General features: G+C 33.6%; 4 protein-coding genes across 15 annotated transcripts in view; 1 reads left to right on the forward strand and 3 right to left on the reverse strand.

The window, feature by feature from the left end:
* LOC100643927 overlaps positions 1 to 2,601 on the reverse strand; it is a 46,926-nt gene extending 44,325 nt beyond the window's left edge. For 2 of the 6 annotated variants that reach the window (XM_012308230.2, XM_048405491.1), the window contains exons 1-2: positions 2,165 to 2,601; positions 1,658 to 2,083 (exon numbers count right to left, since the gene is read on the reverse strand). In XM_012308230.2, the coding sequence (XP_012163620.1) occupies positions 1,658 to 1,841 (184 nt within the window). In that variant the 5' untranslated portion in view covers positions 1,842 to 2,083; positions 2,165 to 2,601. Of the gene's footprint in view, positions 1 to 1,657 lie in introns of all 6 variants that reach the window. The other 4 variants (XM_048405490.1, XM_048405492.1, XM_048405493.1 and 1 more) reach the window with 4 other exon arrangements.
* A 4,447-nt stretch (positions 2,602 to 7,048) lies between these two features.
* LOC100643319 (putative defense protein 3) lies at positions 7,049 to 18,042 on the reverse strand. Of its 2 annotated transcripts, XM_003395124.4 has the most exons (4): positions 17,160 to 18,042; positions 16,640 to 16,891; positions 12,274 to 12,481; positions 7,049 to 7,381 (listed from the first exon to the last, which is right to left on the reverse strand). In XM_003395124.4, exons 2-4 carry the CDS (start codon positions 16,860 to 16,862, stop codon positions 7,318 to 7,320), a joined length of 495 nt encoding a protein of 164 aa, XP_003395172.2. In that variant the 5' UTR covers positions 16,863 to 16,891; positions 17,160 to 18,042; the 3' UTR covers positions 7,049 to 7,317. The 2 variants fall into 2 exon arrangements, with proteins under 2 accessions (XP_003395172.2, XP_048261451.1); XM_048405494.1 differs by lacking the exon at positions 17,160 to 18,042 and having other exon boundaries at positions 16,640 to 17,132.
* A 37-nt stretch (positions 18,043 to 18,079) lies between these two features.
* LOC100642994 (palmitoyltransferase ZDHHC6) lies at positions 18,080 to 20,687 on the reverse strand. The gene is made up of 7 exons (XM_003395121.4): positions 20,546 to 20,687; positions 19,990 to 20,171; positions 19,837 to 19,921; positions 19,493 to 19,767; positions 19,193 to 19,405; positions 18,912 to 19,099; positions 18,080 to 18,851 (listed from the first exon to the last, which is right to left on the reverse strand). The coding sequence occupies exons 1-7, from the start codon at positions 20,598 to 20,600 to the stop codon at positions 18,713 to 18,715; spliced, it is 1,137 nt and encodes a 378-aa protein (XP_003395169.1). The 5' UTR covers positions 20,601 to 20,687; the 3' UTR covers positions 18,080 to 18,712.
* LOC100644364 lies at positions 20,512 to 23,754 on the forward strand. 6 transcript variants are annotated; one of them, XM_012308236.3, is made up of 3 exons: positions 20,512 to 20,650; positions 21,930 to 22,811; positions 22,898 to 23,367. In XM_012308236.3, exons 2-3 carry the CDS (start codon positions 22,053 to 22,055, stop codon positions 23,210 to 23,212), a joined length of 1,074 nt encoding a protein of 357 aa, XP_012163626.1. In that variant the 5' UTR covers positions 20,512 to 20,650; positions 21,930 to 22,052; the 3' UTR covers positions 23,213 to 23,367. The 6 variants fall into 6 exon arrangements, with proteins under 6 accessions (XP_012163626.1, XP_012163623.1, XP_012163628.1 ...); XM_012308233.3 differs by lacking the exon at positions 20,512 to 20,650 and adding an exon at positions 20,721 to 20,854 and having other exon boundaries at positions 22,898 to 23,754; XM_012308238.3 differs by lacking the exon at positions 20,512 to 20,650 and adding an exon at positions 20,916 to 21,228.
* The last annotated feature ends 671 nt before the right edge of the window (positions 23,755 to 24,425 follow it).

Raw genomic sequence — 24,425 nt, forward strand, 5'->3', positions numbered from 1 at the left:
TAGGGATTATCGTGTTGCTGGTGCAGTTTGGAAGCTCGTAAAATGTATATGGGTCAGTTGTAAATAAATAGTCGTGTTCGATCGTGCAAAAGGCTTATTGTATATCCGCTGTGCATACGTATTTCATTGATCCGGCAAAGGGACTTAAAATACAGAGAGATCTTGACATCGATCGACACGTAGTCTCCCGTCGATGCTGCAATAATATTTGCTCGTATATCGACCGGAAATAAAAACGTGAAAGGGATGAAAGTGGAGTGTAATCAGTGACATAGTCGAGATAATCAATGCCAAGTGTCTTTTATAGAAACATTCGATGAATATCTCTTTATTCTTATCAGAGAAGAAAAGGATGCAAATAATCCTTTGTCATTTTATTTTGTTTTATTATGCAGCAAGTAGAGCAAGAGAAGTTGTTAAATGGAAGAGTTGTTAAATATTTATTAGAATATAATATCGTGGTATTAAAATACAATGGTTGCAAAAATTATTGATATTTATTATACCATTGACATACTTAGTTAATTAGGCCCCTACATATATATATATATAGTATATTAAATTTTTTATTATTTAGTGGTATTTTCGTAGGACTACAAAAATTCGGTAATGCGAGAATGAGATGTAAAACCTGACAAAATAAAGTTTCATTAGAAAATACGAATACATGTAAAAATACTTATTGTGTGTATAAGAATTTTATTATAGTAGACTTGAACCAATTTGTGTAATTACTTAATTCATTAAGATTACAAAGATTAGCGTGTATATTTGCGTGGTGTGTTTGCATACTACAGTTTAAAAGAATTAAATAATTAATTAAGATCGTGGAGTTTAGGGTGTATTTGGGAACATGCACACAATTTTCATGATTCTTCTTGAACAATCTAGTAAACATCAATTTTGTCAAAGATATTTTTAATTTAAAAGTTTTGTGCAATGAGAAAGCTATTTGTCATTGTGATCTTATAATTGAGGAAAGTTCCGAAAAACCTTCCAAGATCACTCGAATATTCATCAAGAGCATTCCTTACTGCGGTACTTCATCTTCTGCCTCCATCTCAAAAGCGCCAACTAAAATACGTACACTTAACAAAACCTGCCTCAGACTCAAAGTTTGACATATTCTCCGTGAATATTCCTCGCAACTTATCATCCTTTCAACTCTACCACAAAACAAAATTCGTGCATAATTTAACATTACCTAAACGTGAATTTTTATAAATAGATTGCGGATATCTACGTAAATTTGTAATTAATTTATTAGTTCTTATAAAATAGACGAAACACAAATAAGAAAAAGATATTTCGTATCTGCTCTATGCAAATAGAAAAACAATTTGAAATCTACGGATAAAAATCTAAAAACAGAGCATGGTCTACTGCGTTACGTTTTCCATAAATTATCATACGTTTAACATCCTCGCAAATGAATAAATATTTACGGTCAACTCGCAAGAATTGAGAAAAGGAAACTCAAAGAAGCTCACTCTCGATCACGATCTAATATTTTACGTGACTTAATATATTTTTCTATTACGTGCTTTCTACATACACTCCTGCGCGTTATATTTTTCCGAAATCCATCAAAAATTCACGATCCACTCGGAAAACTCAAAAAAGAAAGGGAAACTATAAAATTGAGAGAAAGACTCACCCTCGATCGTGGTAAGTTCGGGTGGTTCGGACATGCCGAAGACCATTCGATCCTGCACGATCCAGCAGGAGACGAACAGGACGAGGATGAGATTGACCGCATAGCCAGGCTTCCTCGAGGCAGTCACGCAGGACGTGGATGACGGCAGGGACGCCGTCGCGGCGACGGCGTCGGTGGCGTGCATCTTCACGACTGGCCCTGACACGCGGCCTCTTCTCGCTCACCCTTCTCTTCTCTGTCGTTGCTCACCCCTATGTATGTACGCATACGTGGTACGCACCGTGGAGCACCTGCACGCAGGTCAAGCCTGCCGTACCTACTTCCGGTATCACATATCCGCGCGATCGGCCCGTGTAATCGATAGCACGCGCATATCTCCGCACGTTCCACCTTTCCACGGGCAGCCAGAGAAAAGTAGGAAAGCAACTAGATTTAGAAAAATCGAAAATTGCCAGATGTTGAACGAGAATGAACTTAGGGCGGTATATAGACGGCTCTTTTATTCACCCTGGTCGTCAACGTCTTGTTGTACCGGCTCGTGGAGGGAGCGAAGAAGGAGAGGAAGGTTCGTGGACACGTTTTACCGCAACCACCACCACCACCACCACCAGAACTTCCCCTCACTGCTCGAACGACAGGTTCATGGGAACAGAATGGCACACTGCTTCTTTATTCAGTCTCAGACTTCTTCCTCCTTTTCTGCCTCTCTCATGTATACGTGATATATATTTTACTGTACGATCGATCCGTCGATTCGAAAACAGATACTTTCTTGATTGTATTGCTTGAGTAATGCCCCCGGTTTTCGCCAAGATTTTCATGAAAATGGAGAAAAATTCACGAGTCGTTGAATAAAACGAAATAAGGGATACACGATCGTCTTCGCCACGCGGCCAAGAGCGATATGGAGGCAGCAAACAACGACCGAATCGAGTCGGAGGGTGATCGCGACGCTAGGGCGCCGACGTCCTGCGCAATGCATGCGAGAACCAGCACGTTACTCGCACCCCCGCCTCGTCGCAGCCCCGATCGCAGCCGTGGAATCGTCGCAGGGGCGCAGAGCCCCTGAGTCATTCCTCGTGAAACAGCCAGAGAGACTCGAGGGTCGATGTGTTCCTCTGTGGCACACGTAAATATGTATGATTCTAAGCGAGGTACACATCGTCGACGTGCTGCTTCACGAGCAAGCGTAACAGAGGGTGAAAGGGAGTTGCGTTTCGTTACATACGCTGCGGAAACGCGTCGTCATCTTAACGACCTGGCTACGGATTAGCAGCGGACCGAGATACGCGAGCGTACACCGTAAATATGGATCGTGAACGGGTCAGGTTGTTTCACATCGATGATTGTAGAAAATTAGGACAGGGAAAATGGGAAATTCGGTTAGGCTATATAAAGCGGCGTTATAGAGAATTGGAAGGTAAAGAAACGAAGTTAAAGAATCTCGGAGGGTTAGTAGGATTCGCTGAAACATGGCTGTTATTGAGTGTTGCGAAGAGTATCAAATTTTGGATAGTTCGTGGAATTCGTCGAATAGGTTAACGCTTCGATGATGCAGCATGATAATTGGAAGTAAAAGATACAAGTATGACGAATGCCATTGCAAAATGTTTTACCATATGTTTATACAAATAAAACATTTTCTTCTTATTTCTTCGTAATACCCAACTCTGGTGACCTATCGAACTTTTTATTTTTATCGGATTCGTCACTTGAGGAGAAATAGGATAATTGCAAATCCTCGATTTGTTATAGAAATAAGATATCAGAGGATAGCAGGGATATTAAACATATAACTTAACCTTCTTTTTTATGGGATATTTATCAAATATTTCATCGTGCGATCAATAGGATCAATAGTTTTGTGCAATAATACCGCAAAAATCTAAGATCCATATTTTGGACCACCTGAAACAAAATACCAGTTCAGCTTTACGCTTCACGTTTAAAGTTTAACTACTGAAATACCGTGCGAAACAGATCCACACTCTATTGTCTGCGGATCTAAATTCTTCACATGTGCAGATCCCACGCATTCGTGTCATGTATTCTTCGTTGTTCGAATCTTCGGCAGTATTTTAGGGGATTATTCCAATACGCGTATTCGTCCAAAATCGATATTTTTACACTCGTTTATCCGATCTTCCATATCAAGATTCACTTGAACGTCTAGATTTTTCCTGACGTTCTATCTTTGCTATTCTCTTGTTTTCCCGATAACTATCAATTTGTATTATCATATCGAGCACCGTCCAATCTGAAAGAAAAAAATTCTAGAATAAAGCGATTAAAACTTGTCAGCTGTCGTTGTCGATGAACATTTCTATCGATATATTCACGAAGAGTTATGCCATAAAGCCCTTGGGTATATTACATCGAGCGACGTCGTCCCGATTTTTATGGCAATCAAACGCGTAAATTGGTCTACTTCTGTCAGAAGCAGAAATTGAGAAAACTCGGGTACTATACAGTCGAGGTAATTAACACTCTGATCTTAATCTAATACACGACCATTAAGTAAGTCCTTAAATTAGTTTGTAACACGCATAGTATGAAATAGCGACAAAATTCATAGACTTTTTAATGTATAAGAACGTTGAATCTAAAATTTTACAATACAATTTGCTGATTTGTTGCAATTGCGTTATATCAATGTTTAATTTTATTTTCTGGTTGAATAAGATCTATTTTATTATTCTTCGAGATTCTGTAGCTTCTTGGAATCGACGTTGGTGAATTTAGATGCGACGGGTTTGCGAGAAGTGGTCGTAAAATCTGTTCCGTGGTCGACGTTGTGATATGTAGTTTCGCAGAGTTTTCGGTCACAGTACGTACAAGTTTATTAGACATAAAAATTAAAAATTTCGCACTATATGCAATTTTCACTTTATACCGAATAAAAATTTATCACCTACAAAAATCTGAAATTGTTCGACGTAGTATCAGGTTGACCCAAAAGTGTCTTTCGCTATCTGCACGCAGCTGTTTCATCTGTTCATACAATGTTTATACAAATATGAAACCTAGTCTGTCAAGTGTTTTCATCTTTATCTTCAGTAGCATCCTCTAGCTGCCATAGGATACGTTTTGCTCGCATTACTTTTAGAACAACTTTTAGAAAGAAACTTTTAGAACAACCTAATATTTCCAAGGATTCTAGATACGAAAATCTAAAATTATTTCCAACGCAACACTGTGTAAAATTAATTAATAAATTTCGTAACATCTTAGAAACTCGTAAGGACTATCGATCGAAGCAGTTAATACGATGAACTAGCATCTTTTGGAACAGTTCCGAGACTTCTTCGAAGATAAAAATCGCACGAGTCGTCGAGCTATCAGGAACGTAGAAGGCGATTGCTTCTCTCGTGCAATCTATCGGAAGGGAATTCTCGTTCCGCTGTTTAAGGAGCAGCGATTACCGGTTTCACGCGGAGACACACGACGACGAGATGGTTACCACACGTTCCCAAAGAGGGTTTTGCCGTTTCTTTCGCCGGATTGCCATTAATGGAACTCAGCACGTCGTAATGCGAGCAAAAGTATCGCGAGACACGTTACGTAAGTTAGTCGATCGGTAAAAGTGGGTCGTCCCCGTAAGGGAGGTTCGATAACTTCCAAACCGATCTCGCCGATACACTTCGCCATTCTAAGTAGCTTCGAATTGGAATCGACGTCAGAAGAGTCAATCGGTGAATTTAGATGCGATAGTTTTACGAGAAAGAATCGCAAAATCTATTCCGTGCTCGACGATCGAGGTCCATGAGTTTGAGAACTTTATCAACTGAACTATCGTTTTTCGCGCGATAGAACAATAATTAATCGCAAACTTCTCCAAAATCGCTCCTTTTCTATACCTAAAAAAAATAAATATTATATCTGATTCTTAACGCGTTTCTTCTCTAGATCTGTTTAAATGTATGTCAATTTTTGAAACTACAAACGAATATAGCTGCTTGCTTATTCGAAGACACAGAGCGTTTTCTTGTTTAACATTAATTAAAGTTTCAGTTCAACTTCTAACCGTAGCCTCGTGAATAGGTAAATCTTGGTTGGCTGGATGTTGAAAGAGATAGGATGTCGAAACTGATGTTAGGCGAATCCATTGGGAGCGAACGTTGCGTAAGTTTGGTTTGAAGTCTTGGAAAAGTAAATCAGTTACGAATCATGTCCCCGAAGGCTGAAATTCTTCGCACGATACGATCATTTGTTAAGATAGGTTGAAGATACTCGGTGGATGTGAAAAGCTGGGAGATTTCTTTGTCTGACGAACGAGCTGTTACCGAGGTAATGTTTCGTGGAATTCTAATGGTCTTCCTTCTCGTTACTAGTAATCAATTTTACACGATCGTTAGAGGAAGATTGTAGTTTCGGTGAACCTTGTGCCACATTCTTAACAATGAGAGATCGTACAGAAGTGCGTGACGTTTTTATTACACCGTCATTTATTAAAGTGACGTACAATCGGCGTTTTATTATCGTGAAAAGTCCAAAGACTTCGTTCGCATAATGAACGAGGCTGTTAACAGACATATTCTATTATAAATTTAATGCGAAATTACTGAAATTATATAAAATGGAAATTAAGCTTCTTCTCGTTATATTGGTAAATTTATTATACTTTTGATTATTTTGTCTATAAATTTAATTTAAGACTACGTAAAAAATGAAATTAACGCATGTAAAAAGAATTTTCCATCGTGTTAATGGATTTATTATATTTTGTGTATTTATTGCATTATGAGCCATAATCGAGTATTCTAGCCATTAATGTAGGTAATTTGAATATATATAGTACCTTGACACGGTAAAGCTTTAAACTCTCTATACCCGATAGTTTATATGATGTTCATCAGGAGAAAAATGCGATATTTTATATCGTTCGTTTGTCAATTTTATATCTTTTGTCGATCAATTTTATATTTTTAAGACTTTACAATTTAACGCGGTACGTTGTACACATATGTATACTCGTACAAACGATGTACACTTAGTCAATCGAATATTACGCAACTGCGTCTGACAGATCGAGAACCTTAGCGACCGGTTGCGAATGAAAATAGAAAGTAGCTTCCACAGACTAACAGAAAAAGGAACCGACTGGAACAACATCATCAATATTTCATGAACAACGAAAGTTCAACTTCTTCTACGAAGCGAAGAAAGACATAAATGTGTAAACTCTTACGATTTTATATTAGAAACTATTTCTTCTTTGAAGAAATATAGATCAATATACAAGATCGTGTAAATTTTTATGATTTTGTATTTAACGTTTTTTCTTATTACAAGATAGGTCAATATATATAAGCAATATAAAAAGTTTTTATTATTTGACAGTTAATATCTTAGTTTCTGTTTATAAAAAAATAGATTAATATAGCTAGGATATACAAGATCGTGAATTTTTGTGATTTTATATTTAAAATCGTTCTTTCTTTCTTACAATAAAATAGATCAATATACAATATACAAGATAGTACAAAATACACGTTTCTTCGTATTTTACTACGTTCTCGGGCGTTCCGATGTCACCACTTCCCTCTGTTCATTTACGAATCACTATGCTTTCAACGCAAAGGCAAGATCTTTCGAAGAATCGAATACGATTATTAGTTCCAGAGTAGAGTACTTTTGAAATTAGAAATTAGTAGAGATCTTCAATTCTTCGTTGTTGCTACCAGATTGGACCAGTAAGTCGCGTACTCCTTCAAAATGGTGCCTCTGTAATAAGAAAAATCACAAATATCAAATTAAATACCGTAATTTAAAGTAAATGGTCAAAGGTTAACGTCTTAGGTGCTTCTAGTTCGAGATATCTCGGCATTCTTTGGCGAGTTTATAGCATCCACATTTGACATATAAAATATCGTGTCGTGTATCATTTCGTTTGCGATATAATTCAGAGGATCGTAGGTATAACGATAGCTAATAAAATGCAAAATCAATGCCGCGATCCAATCGTGTTTTATTGTTAATACTATACTTAAAACACGCAAGCTAGAGGAGAAATACCATAAATCACGTGTTTTGTTCTTTACAGAATAGCGAAGCAATTTTTTTTTTTTTTTTTTTAGTATGTTTGATACGCTGTCGATCAATTTTGTATTATCGCAAACTTCCTTTTATGATTAAATCCATCTTGATTTCACACCAATCTAATTATACTGTTTTATATTTTTAGTAATATTGATTGCCACAAGATTAGCTATATACCATTGATCTTTTTAGAAAACTTCATGAATTTATTATATCTCTTAAAGTATCCTTACATTCTATATATATATATCTTTACGATTTTTTAACCACTGAGCTGTATAAAAATAAGAAGATGGAGATACGTTCAATGGAGATACGTTCTCTTTTATTGTCTTCGAAATATATGTATCAGAGATACTATTAAGGAGATTGGGTCTTTAATGATCAGCCATGCGTCAGCTACTCCTATGGTTCAGAACCTAAGAACGGTATTAATCCAGCAACAGAATTGTTCCTATGAAATAATGAAAACAGATTCAAAGAATGAAAACAAAATCTTTAATATTAATATCAACAACGTTTTGCGGCAGAAAATTAAGAAAATAAGTGGCATTTACCGATGTGCGGAATAATGATTAAAGAAGCTGTCTTTTTTGTTTAGATAATATATCAACATAAAATAATAATTAAAATTGTAACATCCATATACCAAAAATAATAAAAATACAGAATATAATAAAATATAAATAAAATAATAAAAATACAGAATTCTTTTCGTACTAACATCGATAACATTGAATAAACTAACCGTATGAATAGGATGCAACGAAAACATCGCATTAACGCTACAAGCGTAACAAGTAAAATATTGATCGAACAAAAGAAAACGCTCGAAGTTGATGTTTTAAACTTCACTGAACGAACGCGTCCTTTCCCTCTTTTTTTTTTTTTTTTTTCAAAACCCGTATACTGCTGGAATACACGAGGATGAAGAACAAATTTAAAACTACACCACTTACGAGTCGGGTTCTCTCATGCTTGTATGAAAAAGGTAAAGGAAAGGTAAAAAGAAAAAAATAGAAGTTTCTGTGCTGTAAAACGATTCAACGTGGTATTTCGAACGAGGGACCGCAACGAGGTAGAACGATTCATCCGTTACCTTTCAGCCCGGCATGCGAACCTTCTGACCTGTAATATTCCCTGGAAATTCGATGGTTTATTAGCAAGCCTGCCGTGTACACGCGTATTCGCGAGCAATCGCGCGGCGGAAACGATTATTTCCACTGGCCAGCAGCATACAATTAATCTTATTACGTTATCCCCTGTCGAATGGAAATCCTTCATCCACGTCGTAACTTAGTGAACTCTATTTTCCAAGATAATTAGTACCTAATGAAGGCCACATTTTCGATTTCAATTTCAGTGATATAATTTCGCAATACGATATAACGTTAAGGCGAATAACGAGATCATTGCAGTTCGGTGAACGTAAATTTGTCAAAATCGAATAGAAAGGAATTACAAGTTAGGAAATTGCAAATACGAAATTAATGGAGATCCCCCTATGAAATATTGGAATTTGTTTCTCAGGATAATCGATGACACAAATTTTTTCATTTTACATTTTAATTGGATTAATTCAATTTCAGAATGTGATGCACAAGAGCATCGCAATTTGATGAAGAGATTTTCGACAGAAGCTCGACATTGCAAAGAGTAATTGCAATTTAGGAAATTGGAAATACAGAATTATGGAAATTTTCCTTTTAATTCGGCTAATGTGTACAACGAAAAGGTTGTAATTTAGTAAATAATAATAAACAAACATTTAAGATGTTCACTTTCCCGATGAATTGGAAAAAAAAATAGATACACAGCAATTTGATGAATATAACTTTGTTTTACGAATTAACACGATCACAATTTAAAGAATCAAGATTAGGGTTGGGTCTCTTTTTTTTAATTTCAGTTCGACAAATTTAATTTTCCGATGAATCAAATGAAAAGAAACTAGTAAATATAATTTACTTCAAGAGATAAATTATTACTATTTAGATAATGTACTTTTTCACAGAAATATAATTGCAATTTAACAGAACATAATTTTCTGGACGGATTAAAATCAAATTAACTAATTCTTTCCCTGCAACTTTATCCAACGCGATTCTTTTGCATGTTGAGAAAATGAATGTTTCTTTATGACTTTGAGTGCACGACTTACGTAGGAAACTGAAGAAAAATGGAAGTTTTTCTATTTGGACCGCAGGAAACCGCGAGTAGATTGTTCACGTCCCAACGGGTAAAAACCCGCGGCTAAAATTAATTAATTAGCCTGGCTTGGAAATTTAACGCTTCCTACCAACGTGTTCCCCTGATAATTAATGGGGACATTGGTCGTAAATTATTGTCACAGTAGATTAATCATTTGTGAAGCAAAAGAAATTTCTTTTGAAGCTAAGAATCCCGTGGTGCTTGTTGTATTAAATATTCACATAGAATGGTTTAATTTGCAACAGTTGCTATCGGGATCTACCAATTACCGAAATGCAGATGAGTTGAAAAAGAGGAACGTCAAAGTTGAAATAATGCAAAATAAACGATTCTAAAAAATAATTAGAAATTTTAAGGCAATATGACTTTCATAAGGCATATTACTTTTTTTTTACATCTTTCTGACTATGTCCAATGAAATCTTTATATTAAAAATATTTAACGGAAGAAACGCGCAATGTATGAAGATTATTAAAATGCCAGTGATCTATGAATGATGCGCACAAATTCAATTAAATGAAACTTTGGAATATTAAAAAATAACTGCAACGTACGTGTACATGACGAAATTAAATTTCTATATTTTTCTCATTACGCCAAGTAGAATTTTTGTAAAATTCACATAAGCAATGAAGATTATTAACGTTTTTCTGTGAGCTATTTTACAGACACGCGTAAGCTCAATTTTTAAATTTGAAATATTAAACGATAATTAGAAACTAACGATAAAGATTATCTCCTCCGATGTTTCTTAATTATTTTATACGAACATTTTTATAATTCGGGAATTGGATAAATAACTTTATAAATAACTTGTATAAATAAATTTATTAAAAAGTCTATGATCTATTAAAACTATCCATTAAGAACGAAGATACGGTTAAGCCCAATTAATAGTCTGATATTGGCTAATGCTTTGGTAAAACGCGTTTCTCATAAATGAGGACTTTGCGAACAATTACATCTAATTTGAGGACTGCAAGGATGAACTCTTTGACAGACATCAAAAACTAAGTACAGCACAAGGTATTATTATCCCTAGAGGGTGTGGCTGATAATCACCACTCCAATTTTAGTTTCTCTTTCATTATCCTCCTAATTTTGTGATCCGATATCGTGAACTTCTTGACACCAGTAAAGTTGTTAAAATTGTTTCATGTTGTTCGTATTATTTATTTTTTAATTTATTTTTCAGTACTTTCCAAAACTCGACTACGACTAATTTCTATCGTTCGAAGATCTTTCGTTTACAGTGAATGAAGAAGAATCCAAAGGTTTTATATATATACGAAAATTTTTTATATTAATTCTAAATAACAATTTAATTTTCTTTTTAATATAAATCCAGAAAATAAAAGCAGTAAAGATATTAATAATAATTTCACTATATTGCTTTGATAAAAAAAACAATTTTTAAAGGAACGATACGGGGATTAAGAAATATTCAGAAGTCATAGTACGGTGAATAAATGATCATGTTATTTTGTAACTACGTTATAATGGCTTGTACCCGTTCTCGTTTTAAGCGCAACAAATGATATCGTTTCGTTTACGATAAGAGTGACGCAATCTTGCGAGTAGATTGCATTCCACGGGGAAGAATTTACAAATATTTCCCTTCACCAAAGTGCAACCAATTACCATAAATTATACTCGGCACATGCTTGTCGTTTATAATAAACGTGTCTAAATTAAGCTTAACAGCATTGGAAATTTATGTCGATTCTCCTGCAAATCTATGACAGAGTACGTGACGCTTGAATGAAGTATTATTGAGATTTATTCATATATCAACGAACGTTGAATGATTATCAGAAATTATTATGAAATTAGATTAAAATTGAATAATTTCACGATTAACGAAATTTTACAGGTTATAAATTAATGCTAGATAAATAAATTCCTTTACGTAACCCTAACAAAATTTCCTACTAGAACAAATCAATTTTACAAATTAAATACAGAACGACTCGTAAAACAGCGATGACTCTTTTCTTTTTAAAACTGACCATCAGAAAGTTTCACTGCAATAAATATTACGAAGCACGGCTACAGAAAGTTCCGCTGTAAAAATACACAGCAACTTAGTTTCAGAAGGTTCCACCTCGTTCAAAATGTCGCGCAACTCGATTTCAAAAACTTCTACTGTAAAAGCATCCTGCAACTGTTAATCCAACGTATGAGAATATTCCCGAAATGCCAAGTACAACGATACGAAACGTACGCAATGCGATTCTCCGCAATTCCGAGGATCATCCGCGCGACTCTTCGCAGCTGGTTCTAAAATTCTATCAAAGCGATCGATTTGCAAGGCAAACCGCGTGAGTGCGGTTTATCTTCGCCGAACGAAGAAAATTGGCACTCACGTGAAGTATACGCGTCCACGGGCGTTCGGTGGCGCATTCCAGATAAGAGTGGCGTGCTGTTTCACGTAAGGATCGGCGTGTGTCACGGCACTGCACTCGGGGTGGGTATTCGTGTTGTCGGTTTGCGCCCAGGAACCGATCCAGTTGTCTGTATCGGGGTCACGTGCCTGCAGGAAGAATCCCTTGAACGACGAGCCGCTGATGGTCACTGGAAAAACATTCGGTTCACTGGAGAACTCAATCTCCAGAGACAGTTTGATGACATTGTCCGTGAGTGTGGGTTGCTGAGGAACACAAAGGAGGGAAGTAAACATAGAAAGAACAATCGATGAATGTAAGAAGGGATGTTGGAGAATGTGATTTCTCGTAGGTGGACCAATTAATCCTCACATATTTTTTGTAAATCAATCTTTTTTTAGCATTTATGACTCCATTTGGATACACCAGCAAAGTTTAACATTCAGTTTTGCTGCTTGAATAAATGGTTCGTCGTTATGAAGGAAATCTGTTAACAACTTGCGTAGGAATTTGTTGGACGATAAAGCGGATACGTTGGTAGGTAGGTTGAAATTTTTCCGGAATTTTTAGAAGCTTAGCATACCAACTGTATGTATATGTGAAGTGGACAAAATGAATGTACGGGGCATGCTGTGTTATTATTATACTAAGAAAATGCGATGTAATAAAAATTGTAGTTTAACGCGGTGGTATTTTTTAGATGCTTCCTCCCAAGATTGGGGAGATTCAGTTTTATAAATTTTACTTGTAGAATGAAAAAATCGATTATTTCCTGTAAGATACTGTGTTCGTTGCTAGCTTACCATTCATAGCGAATAGAAGGTAAGGGAAATAGAAACAATATAAAAATATAATATAAAAACCCCCCAAAAAAAAGAAGTTCGTTGACAATTTACGATTCAAGACCTTTTAACATTTTTACACCGTGTGAAAAGATTTCTTGAAGATAAGATAATAGATGCATAGTATGAATATTAGAATAACGAGGAATAATCACAATCGCGACCGTGATTCGTATATTATTCTAAATTTATCGATAAGATTCAATGATAAAAAAGAAGAAAATAAAAAGAGAATAGGCACTATAAAACAACTTGAGGAAATTGCTAAGGAAGTAAAAGGAAAACGTGAACGAAACTTTCAGTAGTAGGAAGCAGGAAGCTTATTTTCTCCGAGAACGTAAACAGGACGTAGACCTTGGGATTCGTTTCGACCACTATTTGCACCTCCCTCACTGCACCCTATTTCATTCCGGCTTCCCCATTCTCGAATATTCTAAGACATTCGAAAGGAACCAATTTAGTCGCAGTTCAATCACCTTAATATCTCTGCTTGTGATAAAAGAGAAAGGTCAATACCTCAATTATATTCTTAGTCGAACCTCGTTATCTTCCCTTGTTCTTTTTCCCTCTGTTTCATCAATTGTGATGGAATGATTTCTGACGTTCACTCTAACATACAAATGTTGATATAAATGAAACATTGTTCATTAAACGACGACTTGAATATTTAGATAAATTTAATATTTATTTTAATCTGAAAACCTCGTTTCTCTCCTTCTCAATAGAAAATGCAATATTCATTTTTAAAATATAAATTTAATATTAGCAAAGTGAGATAAATAAAAGAGTAATATTTACATTTGATATATTTCTTTTTGACGTTTTAACGTCGTACTTTTTTTCGACAGAAATATACTATTTATTTACAGAATTTAGAATAAATTCAAAATCTTTGCTGTCAAGTAAGTTACAGTCTTTCGAACGAAAATGAAATAATGTTTAGACTCTATTGGAACAATGAACGAACGAAATTTTCATACGTTTTGTATAATTGTTTAATCTCTCGTTAAATTTTGTAATTTTCACGCTAAAGGAAAAATCACGAAGTTACGAACAGACGTGTATATCAAGTTTGATGAATAATAAATAACTATATCCTATAGTAACTGTAGTTACTATATAATATTACATCAGAAAGATAACTTTGATATTGATTGGCAAAATTAGAATGTAATGTTCGTGCCACTCCCTTTCCATCGACACAGTAATCTTCTATTCTGTCCACACACAACTTTTTTCTTCTTTCGCTTTTGATCGATACACGGTATTAGAGTCGGTGTACAAAGGCGACGTTGTACAAAGAACACAATTAGGATGACCAAAAAGAAAAAGACGAAGTTGCTACGATACGCTGGTCGTTCGGTACTGAGCGAGGTTTCAAACTTAATTTCAATTTACAATAGACAGTGTGTAACAGGAGTGAATTAAAAAGTGAATAAAAAGAAAGAGATCATCGAAGCTACGTATTTCAAAAGCGTACTTTATTTTCAAAGAAGTAGAAGTAACGATCGACCAACTTACTAAAACACGCTATACAAAGTTTAAAATTATACAATTGAGATACCATTGAAGGGTAACTAAATGAAAGTAAATAAATACTAAAGTGACATTCAATTTTATAAAAAATAATTAATAGCAAATTCGATTATCAAAAGACTGGAGATATTTTTTCTCTGTCGCTATATAACAAATAAAACGATGTATCATAAGGTGCGTTCAAAACGTGTAAATTAAAACATTCAAAGTAAACAACAAGCATTAAAAGAACAGAAATTACTCGTTAAATTATCGTAAATTGTGTAAAAATTCCTCTTCGATCGTTCAACCATAAATGGAAGATGAGAAACGAGAAGAATCGACGTATAATTGTATTTTGTTTAAACGTGAGGGAAGTCAGTCTCGCATTCTACATAGGTTCTACGAATAGAAGGACACGTAGGCGAGTTGCTTGCATTCTAGAATGCGTGCTTTAGATTTAACTAGGCAAAGTCAGGTCAGGCTAGCGCGTATTTCTTTTTTCGTGCAAGCGTGTTAAGTCGAATGAGAAAGCTGCAGCTGGGGAACCTTGCAAACCTTAGCCTGGCTCCTTACTTATCGAGCTGCATGGTTGCAAAATATGTTACTTCCGGTTTCTATGTACGTGCACGAGATTACTTGGCAAATTAATCAACCTGCTAACAAGATTCTCGACCTGAGGGTAAAAATTCCTGTCAACTCGTAAACTTCGTTATGAATCATTTTCAGAAATTTTATTTTTAATTGTTATTTTTACTTTCTATTTCATGAAATTGTACGTTGTTATCGCGCGTCTTTTACTAGTAGTACGAATAATAAGAAAGTAAAAATTCGAATTTTATACCCAACTACCCTAAAAATTAGTTCGATCAAACGACACTAACCATTTCTTCGATTCTTTTTTAGATCTTCGATTTATTTATTCAATTCGTCTATATCGTTATAGAAACGCCGTTGTCATTAAAATATTCCAACAAACTTTCACCAAGCTTCTCCATATCTTTGTTCTTACGATTAATATTCATTGATATAACAAATTCTTATCAAATTATTCGTCTCCCTTTGATCGTCGATCGAAATCTTCAATGAAGCGCCGCAAAAGTCTTTACTTCCACTGCAAATCCTCCGTCCGTTATTCGTCGAGAATTTTATCAATATTCGTCTTGCAGATATTAAACTTTGTACAGTAAAAAATGAAATACCTGCTACGATATCGTAGCTAAAAATTTCTCTCGTGTTCCTACAAAATTTCCATTAGAGATTCGAAGACCGGTTTTGTGACTCAGGAAACTGTCATTTAATCGTGATAAACTATGAAGGTGGAGCAAGTTTAAAGCAAACGTTAAACTCGAACGCGAGTTTGATCTAACGTTTCGTCGCACGACAAGTTGGCTGAGTAAGAGGAATTTTAGGCACGTAATTTCGCTGGTGTTCGACGAAGTCTACATAGAAACGTATTTTTCACCCGTAGACGATTCACGCTATTATTCCGATGATTGAACATGCAGAACCGGACCGAGCCGCAAAATACGCGATTGTTAGCGTTTAGACGCGTTTCGAGTTATCCACGAGTTATCCGCGTTGATTGGATCGATTGTTCCCTATATCGGCTTCGTCCCGTTATTCTTTTCCTATTCGACCGTTCTTGCCCTGTATCGCTAATTTTCCGACAAAATACAAGGGAAATTGTTTGCGACGAAACGTCCAGCTATCTCTTTTCACCCCTTTCAAAGGAAATAAAATTCTCTCGTTTCCTTTTTGAAGAAACGATTTTCTTCTTCTTCGCAAAATACTTTATCAGCTTTTGTGAAGAACAATGCGTACTGCGACTGAATTCTTTTTACAAATGGGAGAAAAATTGTTTAACTGCAGTCTTGTTTCTTATTTTTCTTATTTTCTAATTTACGTGGTAATTAGTTGAGTGCGCATTTATGGGGACTTTAAATGTGCAAAAGCGTAAAGAACGATTCGTTAAGAGACGGATAACGTACCAGTAATCTGAGATCCAGGACCGTATTGCGACGACGAGGCGGTAAAAGCGTAAGGACTCGATTGTACGGATTGCGACTTCGCTTGGCCATGATTAGGCTCGTTGGCTTTCGATGGCTTCACGCAAGTATCCACCGGTGCACCGTCAGGGAAACTGTACGCGACGAACACCAAAGAAAGCACGATCAATGTACCAAACGTCACGTTCCTCTTGATCAAGCTCATGTTCGTCTTTTGACGCTCCTCTTGCGCTCCTGACAGTTACATTAGATTTTTGCATTAATGAGGATAGTAATGAAGTTTTCCGGCTGCTTGGAAAGAATTTGTGAATTGCAATTATTATTCTGAAATTGTTAAAATTATTTTCAGATATACTAAGATATATGATTTGATACATCTGACAAAATATTTAGACAATATAATTTGGAAAAAAAAGAAGAAAAAAGGAGCACTATGTATTTAAGTACCCCTTTTGTCTTTAATAATTTGAGGAAAAAAGTGAGGAAATTGAAAGACACTTACTACGATTATATTAATAAGAAAAAGACGTAAAATTAAAAATGATCGTGTTGGAGGTAGAATGACTGGAAGGGAACTGCACCACTCGACCTCCTGCGAGTAACTCAAACGTAGCCAGATCCCACCATGGAATCATAAAAGGCTGGCACAATTCACCTTTGCTAATTGTCACTTTCACTTCGATCCCTTCGTTGATTCTGCAGCTGACTGCGAATCGTGTTTCGATATCCTTCGCGTTTAATCCTTCCCACTTTCGAAGGAATAGCTCAATGGGTTACAAATTTTCGAAAGTATGATACTGGAGATGTAAAACTTATAGATTCACGTGTTCGTCGATATCTTGGTCTGCTATATCTTTTAGAAAAATATCTCCTAACACAAGTGAAAAATATATTTTTAATCAAATAAAAATCGGTTCGTTAGTAATAAAAACATTTCTATTTGAATATATATTTAATTTTGTGTCAAAGTAAGAATGTCCTGTTTTTATCCCGTTAGGCAATATTTCCAATGACCTAATTTTATTCGTGAATAATGGAAATATTTTCATTTGGAAGTATTTTTAATTTTGTAGAAGTAAGGCTACTTCGTTGAATCGTAGTTAAATTCTTTAAAAATATTGCATACTGTAACGTTGCGTATTACGGGCTTCGAGTTGTATCGATTAAAAGTAATAAAATACATAGGAGAATGTGCAAGGGGCACGTGCCTGCATCGCATGTCATTTTTGTACCCTATTAAATTGATTCGTGGAAAAATGTATCACGCAGCTTAACGTAGTATTTGTACAAAGCTATGATGTACTCCGTCGATCAGTGTTACTTTTCACAGTGTTATTGATTTTCCACGAGCTCCTTAGGTCGACACAATGTAAAGTATAAAAATATACGCGACTAATTTTGCTAAAATAAAAGTCGCGCAAACACGGTTTTCAGCGAAACATTTATTCATTGATTACAAAATTCATAAAAATGTAATTCGATAAAATGTATTATTTTATAATTATTCGAAGAATAAGTTAATCACTACGAATCACAAATTACGAATTTATATTATTAAAATCTTTTGTACCAGATGAATTAAAAAATGCCACTCGAGTCATTGTTGCACAAATAACGAAAGTGTTATTTACAACAGTAATAACAATGACAAAATATTTACACATAGTTGTATATTAAACACAGTTCCCGTTACTAAACCTTCATATACAAAAATGTAATAAAATTTTTCATTCTGCATATATTTTAAATACACATTATCACAAATATATTTATATAAAAAAAAAAAAGAAATGAAAAAGTACAATGAAATCTTACTTTGTGCAAGTTACTTTAAAAGTAATTTAATCTCGTCGCTTATGTAATAAATATAGTAACTGGTACTTCAAATGTTAATTGTTCTAAAGCAAATTTCTTCTATATTAAATCATTACAATTTTTAAAGACACTCATCCATCGTAAACACTTACATACAAGACACTAGATAAAAATATTCCCGTCTGTTCAATGGTACATTCATAAATGCTCTATAAAATCTCTACACAGAGAAGGAATGTTTTAATCTGATTTTGTTAAGGCGGAGGAATATGCTTCGTTCTCAATCACTTCAATGGCACAAGGCCGTGGGAACCAACCACGAGTTCGTACTTGCTTCTCGTTCTCCTCGTTTTGCTTCTTCTCTCCAAATAACCAGTATCTACAAGATTTATCGATTAAACTTTTTCATAAGTAATAATAGTTTTTTATGTGAACGTACTTCCTCCATCGCGTTACGATTACGATATCACCAACTTTGAGCTTAATACGGGGTTCATCGGTGCAAGGTGGATGACAAAGTACACCCCAACCGTGTGTTAATGGTAAACGCGATCCATATGCTTCTTCTATAACTCTATAAGTCTTAGCTCTCTTTCGTTTATCTTTTTTCTGAGCTAATTGTTCCCGCTGAAATATTATAGAAACAATCGCGTGTTAGATTTTTATGAGCTATACAATAAAAAAATATATTTACTTAGAAAATAATGTATATGACATTACCGTTAAAGTATACTGGTCACAACCTTCGACAACAGGCCAATGAATTCCATCACCTACCGGTGTACAATCCCATGTAAGAACTTGCCGTAAATTAAAGCGCCATCCTTTTGAGTATGGATAAACAAATTTGTCTCTAGTTCCAAATCTTCGATAATGAGCTTTCTCTGAAATCCAAGCTTCTATTTCTGTTCTATTTTTTATTATTGATAGTAGCTGTAAAAAATACAGATAATTAATATCATAACAACATAAATGATCTTATGTAAATATCAATTTAGCCATAGAATATAATAATCTTACTTGAAAATAAAGTAATGTTCCAACAGCAAGAATAACACCAATTGACAAGCCAATACTGAAGATAACTAATATCAGAATAAATATAGAAGGTGGTGGAAATAATAATGGTTTCAATGATAACACAGTCATCACCCAAGAAACTAGTGTAAATGTGGAAACACAACACCCACCAACCGCACTTGCTAAAAATGCTGTAAAATGACAATGATTGTAATGTCCTACACAATTATTTATCCATGGACAATGGTGATCCATTTTCATAACACAACGACCACCTACAAATAAAAAATATATTCAATATGTTACATAGACTATCAGATTCATTTAATGATATGAAATCTTACACTTTCTGCAATGATGAGATCTTGGTGCCTTGTATCCTTCACAAACAGAACAATATTGTAAATATTGGGTGTCTGTCACTTTTCCCTAAAAAAAGAAACACTTTAAATTCTGTATGAAAAAATTGTACTGTATCCAAAAATGTATTATAGTACCGGCATCCATTTTAATGGAAGAAACCCAGGCCCTTCGTAAATAGCACTAATAAAATGGAAGAGAGTAGAGCCACTAAGACAAAAGAAAAGAATAAAATTAACTGCTCCAAAGAAACTTTCTTGCGGTGGCCACCACTGTCTACTACAATGTATTGTCATCAAAGTAATTATCTTTATAATTCCTAGAACACAAAAATATGTCAAAGAATACGATATTAATATAAATAAATGTAAATCATAAACTAATTTAAACAATATATTTATATATTCAGTAGTATACTACAGTATATACAGCGGTATATTACAAAAATTATTGTGAAAAGTAATTAAAATCTCAAAAGTGCATTCAAATTTCGCGGTAATTTATTGCAATGTACGTAAAACAAAATGGAAGCAATCATCTGTCAAGTTTATTCCCACAACATTTCTACGATGAATTTCTTCTTATAGGTGGTAACATGTATAAACTGATTATATTTGAAACAGTATGTTACCACTTTTAATACTTCAGAATAGCAAAAATGTTCAATTGTTTGGCATTCGATAAAAGACCTACCAAGAGCAGTGAGCGGACCCCAATGGCATATTTTCTTTAACGGATCGACACACATGCCGTCACCATAAAACTATCCTAAAATATTCCTCGAATCCTGAAAACCAGGTATTTGTTACGCCTGCGAACGAACAATGCTTGCGATCGTTTATAAAATCAGTAGGAATAGATTTTTCTCGGCGACACATCCCGTAACGATTCATATATGTTGGCACAGCATATCAGTGGTGGCACCAATGTCGAGTATTTTTAAGATTGATGCCTTTTATGCGGTATAATAATTCATCGGTAGAAATATATATATTTTATAAAGTAATTAATACACTTATCAAAACTTAATAGAAAATTCGTATATATCAAGTTCAATCTTTTTAAGTAGCACTCTTATCTTTTGGTATACAGGAAATCTGTTATAAATTTTGATATATGTATTATGAATCAATATATTCCGGTACATAGAACATAATTAAAATATGAATCATTAAATGAATATATATGTGTTCATCGTTATAAATAAATTTTGTATCAGTAACAGGATAAAAATGTATTTTACATAATAGTATAATACAATGTTACCGACTAATCTTCCCCTACTTGAATCAGAGCTTGAACATACAAAGTTTCAATACGTATTTTTCGCTTTACTTACCATTATTTTAAATAATTTTACAAAATTAGTATCATAGGTAATTCTACTAAGTCATTTTGTGATAATAAAATTTACAGTCAATTTCTTTAGTAAGGAAATTAAGGATAATGTAATAACAGAGAAATAATTAGTCTGTTTAAATAATATTATAATAATTTTCTATAGAAGTATATGTGCATTGTAAACTTAAGTAATTATTCCTATAACAGACATCATCATTACAGATTACGTGCTGTAATTTTTTTGTTCTCATAAATGTATCTAGTAACAGGGTTACCAATATAACCTATAAAACTGTTTAATGTAGTATTCAGTATATTTATAACAAAATCAAAATACTTTCTCTATGATTTTGTATGATATAAATGGTTTCTTATAGGTTATGTGGTATAAAACTGCATTATAAATAATTAAAATTATACAATTTTTTACCTTTAAACAATCACAATGGTATAGTCTAAATTAGTTCAACAAGTGGCTCTTCTGAAAAATAATTAAATGAAATGTATTTATAAATTAGTGGTATTAAGTGAAACTTAGTAGCTCAAATATTTTTTAAGAAAATATAGGATCTTCAATTGTATCGTTCATAATATACATATTTTGTGATCGATAAAATACGAAAAAATCTATAATATTATAATCTGTATAATTATTGATTAAATAACGAATATAAAAATTTGCGTGTATGACAAAAGCTTATATATGTATTTGAAATATTGTTAATGTTCTTTTCAGCCAAATGATCAAATAGAAATTTCTAAACCACCTGTTCCTAAAGCACGTCGTTCCATAAGAGACACTAATGTACAAGTAATTGAAGAAATCGATTCCTTCAAAAACTCTACAAATTCATTGGCAATGAAAAACATATACAGAACTAACCAACAAGACTCAGAAATTTGTAATATTTCTGATATCCAATATACCGATGATGAAGATGACAATGAAGAAGATGATGATAGTGATGAAGACAGTAGTAATTACATTTCCAAACGGTGTCTTAACGTAAATACTTCACGAGATAGCATACAACAAGAATCTTTTCATACTCCATGTAATTCTCCTATAGGATCGCAGATGCATAAACGAAGCTCTCATAACCCTCATAGGAATCAATCTTTTAACATTAATAATTCTTTCTCATGTAAACCACAAAAACAACCTGCAGATGGGTTTTTTCCAAAATATACCACATTTTTTTTCTGTGTTGCTATTTTATGTTTAACTCTATTTCTTATTTATACTTCAACAAAGACTCATGAAAATCTGAAGGAAACTACTGAATCAAAACAAACAGATTTTACTGATATAAATAACTTACTGCATAAATCAATACAGCTAATTCAGACACGGTTTCATAATCAAAGATCTAACATTTGGAATGATATATCAGCTGGAATATATGACGTAATCTTATTCCCTACAAAACCTTCAATTATTATTTTGTTTGGAAATGAAACTAAAACCTTGAATTGTTTAGCTCAATTACTTGGACAATTGAGTGCCAAAATTTTAGGTAATAATGATTATTTAAGATTGACACCAAAAGACTTTCCAAATGATGTTGGACAAGTCATTTATAATTTAAGAAAACGAATTACACAAAAAAAAGTAATAGTGAGTATCTACATGATCTTGTTTCTTGTTTCTTAAGTGAAATTTGCATTTAAAGCAATAGCTTCTATCAGAATATATTTTTTCAGATAATACAAGATTTATTAAGCATAAACACTGAAGCACTAAAAGCTTTTCACAATTTTTGTGACAGAGAAAAGCCTTTAGTTGAGAATGTTATATATATAATAACTGTGACTGTTGATGGGTACAAATCATCTCAAAGGGAATTAGAATTTATCGAAAATCAAATATTTAAAAGATTATCAAATTATATGCACAAAGACATTCTAGATCCACTAGTAACTAGACTTACAGATGGAATTATTGTACCCATTTTACCAGAAACAAATACAAATTTCAATTATGCAGATTGTTCTTTTTCTATAAACAACAAGCTATAACCTTTTAATAAACGTAGAGGATGTAATTAATTAATATAACATTGTGATAATAAAGAGTATAAGAATATTAACAAGATGTAATATATAATTTTGCTACTGTAGAGTGTATCATGGATAGTATTTAAGTGAGTGAATAAAAGTTTTGTATATTAATATTCAACTTTATTTTATTACGTCAAATGACAGTACAGAAAATCAACATTCTCAGATAAAGATTTCCAATGGATTTGGCGGTTTCTACAAATTTTCAAAAAATATAACAACAAAATCGATGCCTCTGGCATGATTTCAGTTATGCTCTTGAATGACATGTTTATACAGCTTTAAAGTAAAGTACAATGAATAGATTTACTTCATACATGTGATTGTATCTTAATAGTGTAACATGTCGGTCCTCGTCCACGTATTGTTAACGTCTTTAATTGCCAATTTACAATGCGTTTCTTCTATGTTGTACCACAAATGGAATCGCATCGGTAGAAAAACAATCTTTCTTTTTATTTTTAGTTATATGGGAAAAACATGTAATATATCTTTGCAAACTCATGCAAAAAATTTTTTCCCCACAAACTTTTCTTTATTGAATGTATTGCTGAAATAAGTTATAAAATTATAATAATTGCTTCGTATCAAAATTTAATAGCTTACATAAGTGATACGTTTATATATATATATATATTTGAGGAAGATCAAAGAAATCGAATGACCTGTAGAAACAAGCATTTGTATATAATTTCTTCAATAGTAATATTTTAAAATATTTTTATCACTGTTCATTTAAGAATAGCGTGCGTAACGTAAGATGGCAAAATTCTTTTCTCAATATGCTTATATCCTATTTAATATGCATTTTATAAATTGGCAACAAATGCTCGTAATGCACCTTGCTAAAATATCGTGTTAGCAAAATGATCATTTACGAGTTGCTTATGATACAGTCCTCCTCTGTCGTAATAAGTCCGTAACTAAAAGTAGTTAATATATATATATATTTATATATATTTATATATCTTGCATAATATAGCGTGGTACCGTCAAACCTAAATAATAAATACATTTTATACAGTCGCAGACCTTTTATACAGAATGTCCAAAATTTAATAAGATCGCGACTACGGACGATTTTTTTACGATATGTACGAAAAATTTATTCTCTTGTTATAAGAAAATATGAATATATTTTAAAATATTTATCATTATAATTTTAATATTA

This window comes from Bombus terrestris, chromosome 4 (assembly GCF_910591885.1).
Source record: "Bombus terrestris chromosome 4, iyBomTerr1.2, whole genome shotgun sequence".
Taxonomy (NCBI): Eukaryota; Metazoa; Arthropoda; class Insecta; order Hymenoptera; family Apidae; genus Bombus; species Bombus terrestris.

What these genes read in the sequence shown, in the direction of transcription:
- LOC100644364 (XM_003395214.4), top strand. Translation starts at nt 21,363, where the DNA reads ATGTGCATTGTAAACTTAAGTAATTATTCCTATAACAGACATCATCAT. An exon ending in ATCATTACAGATTACGTGCT is followed by an intron (nt 21,426 to 21,929) that starts GTAATTTTTTTG and finishes TGTTCTTTTCAG; the next exon opens with CCAAATGATCAAATAGAAAT. An exon ending in TTACACAAAAAAAAGTAATA is followed by an intron (nt 22,812 to 22,897) that starts GTGAGTATCTAC and finishes ATATTTTTTCAG; the next exon opens with ATAATACAAGATTTATTAAG.
- LOC100642994 (XM_003395121.4), bottom strand. Translation starts at nt 20,600, where the DNA reads ATGTGTGTCGATCCGTTAAAGAAAATATGCCATTGGGGTCCGCTCACT. An exon ending in TTCCATTAAAATGGATGCCG is followed by an intron (nt 19,922 to 19,989) that starts GTACTATAATAC and finishes TTCTTTTTTTAG; the next exon opens with GGAAAAGTGACAGACACCCA. An exon ending in GAACATTACTTTATTTTCAA is followed by an intron (nt 19,406 to 19,492) that starts GTAAGATTATTA and finishes TATTTTTTACAG; the next exon opens with CTACTATCAATAATAAAAAA.
- LOC100643319 (XM_003395124.4), bottom strand. Translation starts at nt 16,862, where the DNA reads ATGAGCTTGATCAAGAGGAACGTGACGTTTGGTACATTGATCGTGCTT. An exon ending in TCCTGGATCTCAGATTACTG is followed by an intron (nt 12,482 to 16,639) that starts GTACGTTATCCG and finishes ATGTTTTTCCAG; the next exon opens with TGACCATCAGCGGCTCGTCG. An exon ending in CGTGGACGCGTATACTTCAC is followed by an intron (nt 7,382 to 12,273) that starts GTGAGTGCCAAT and finishes TTCTTATTACAG; the next exon opens with AGGCACCATTTTGAAGGAGT.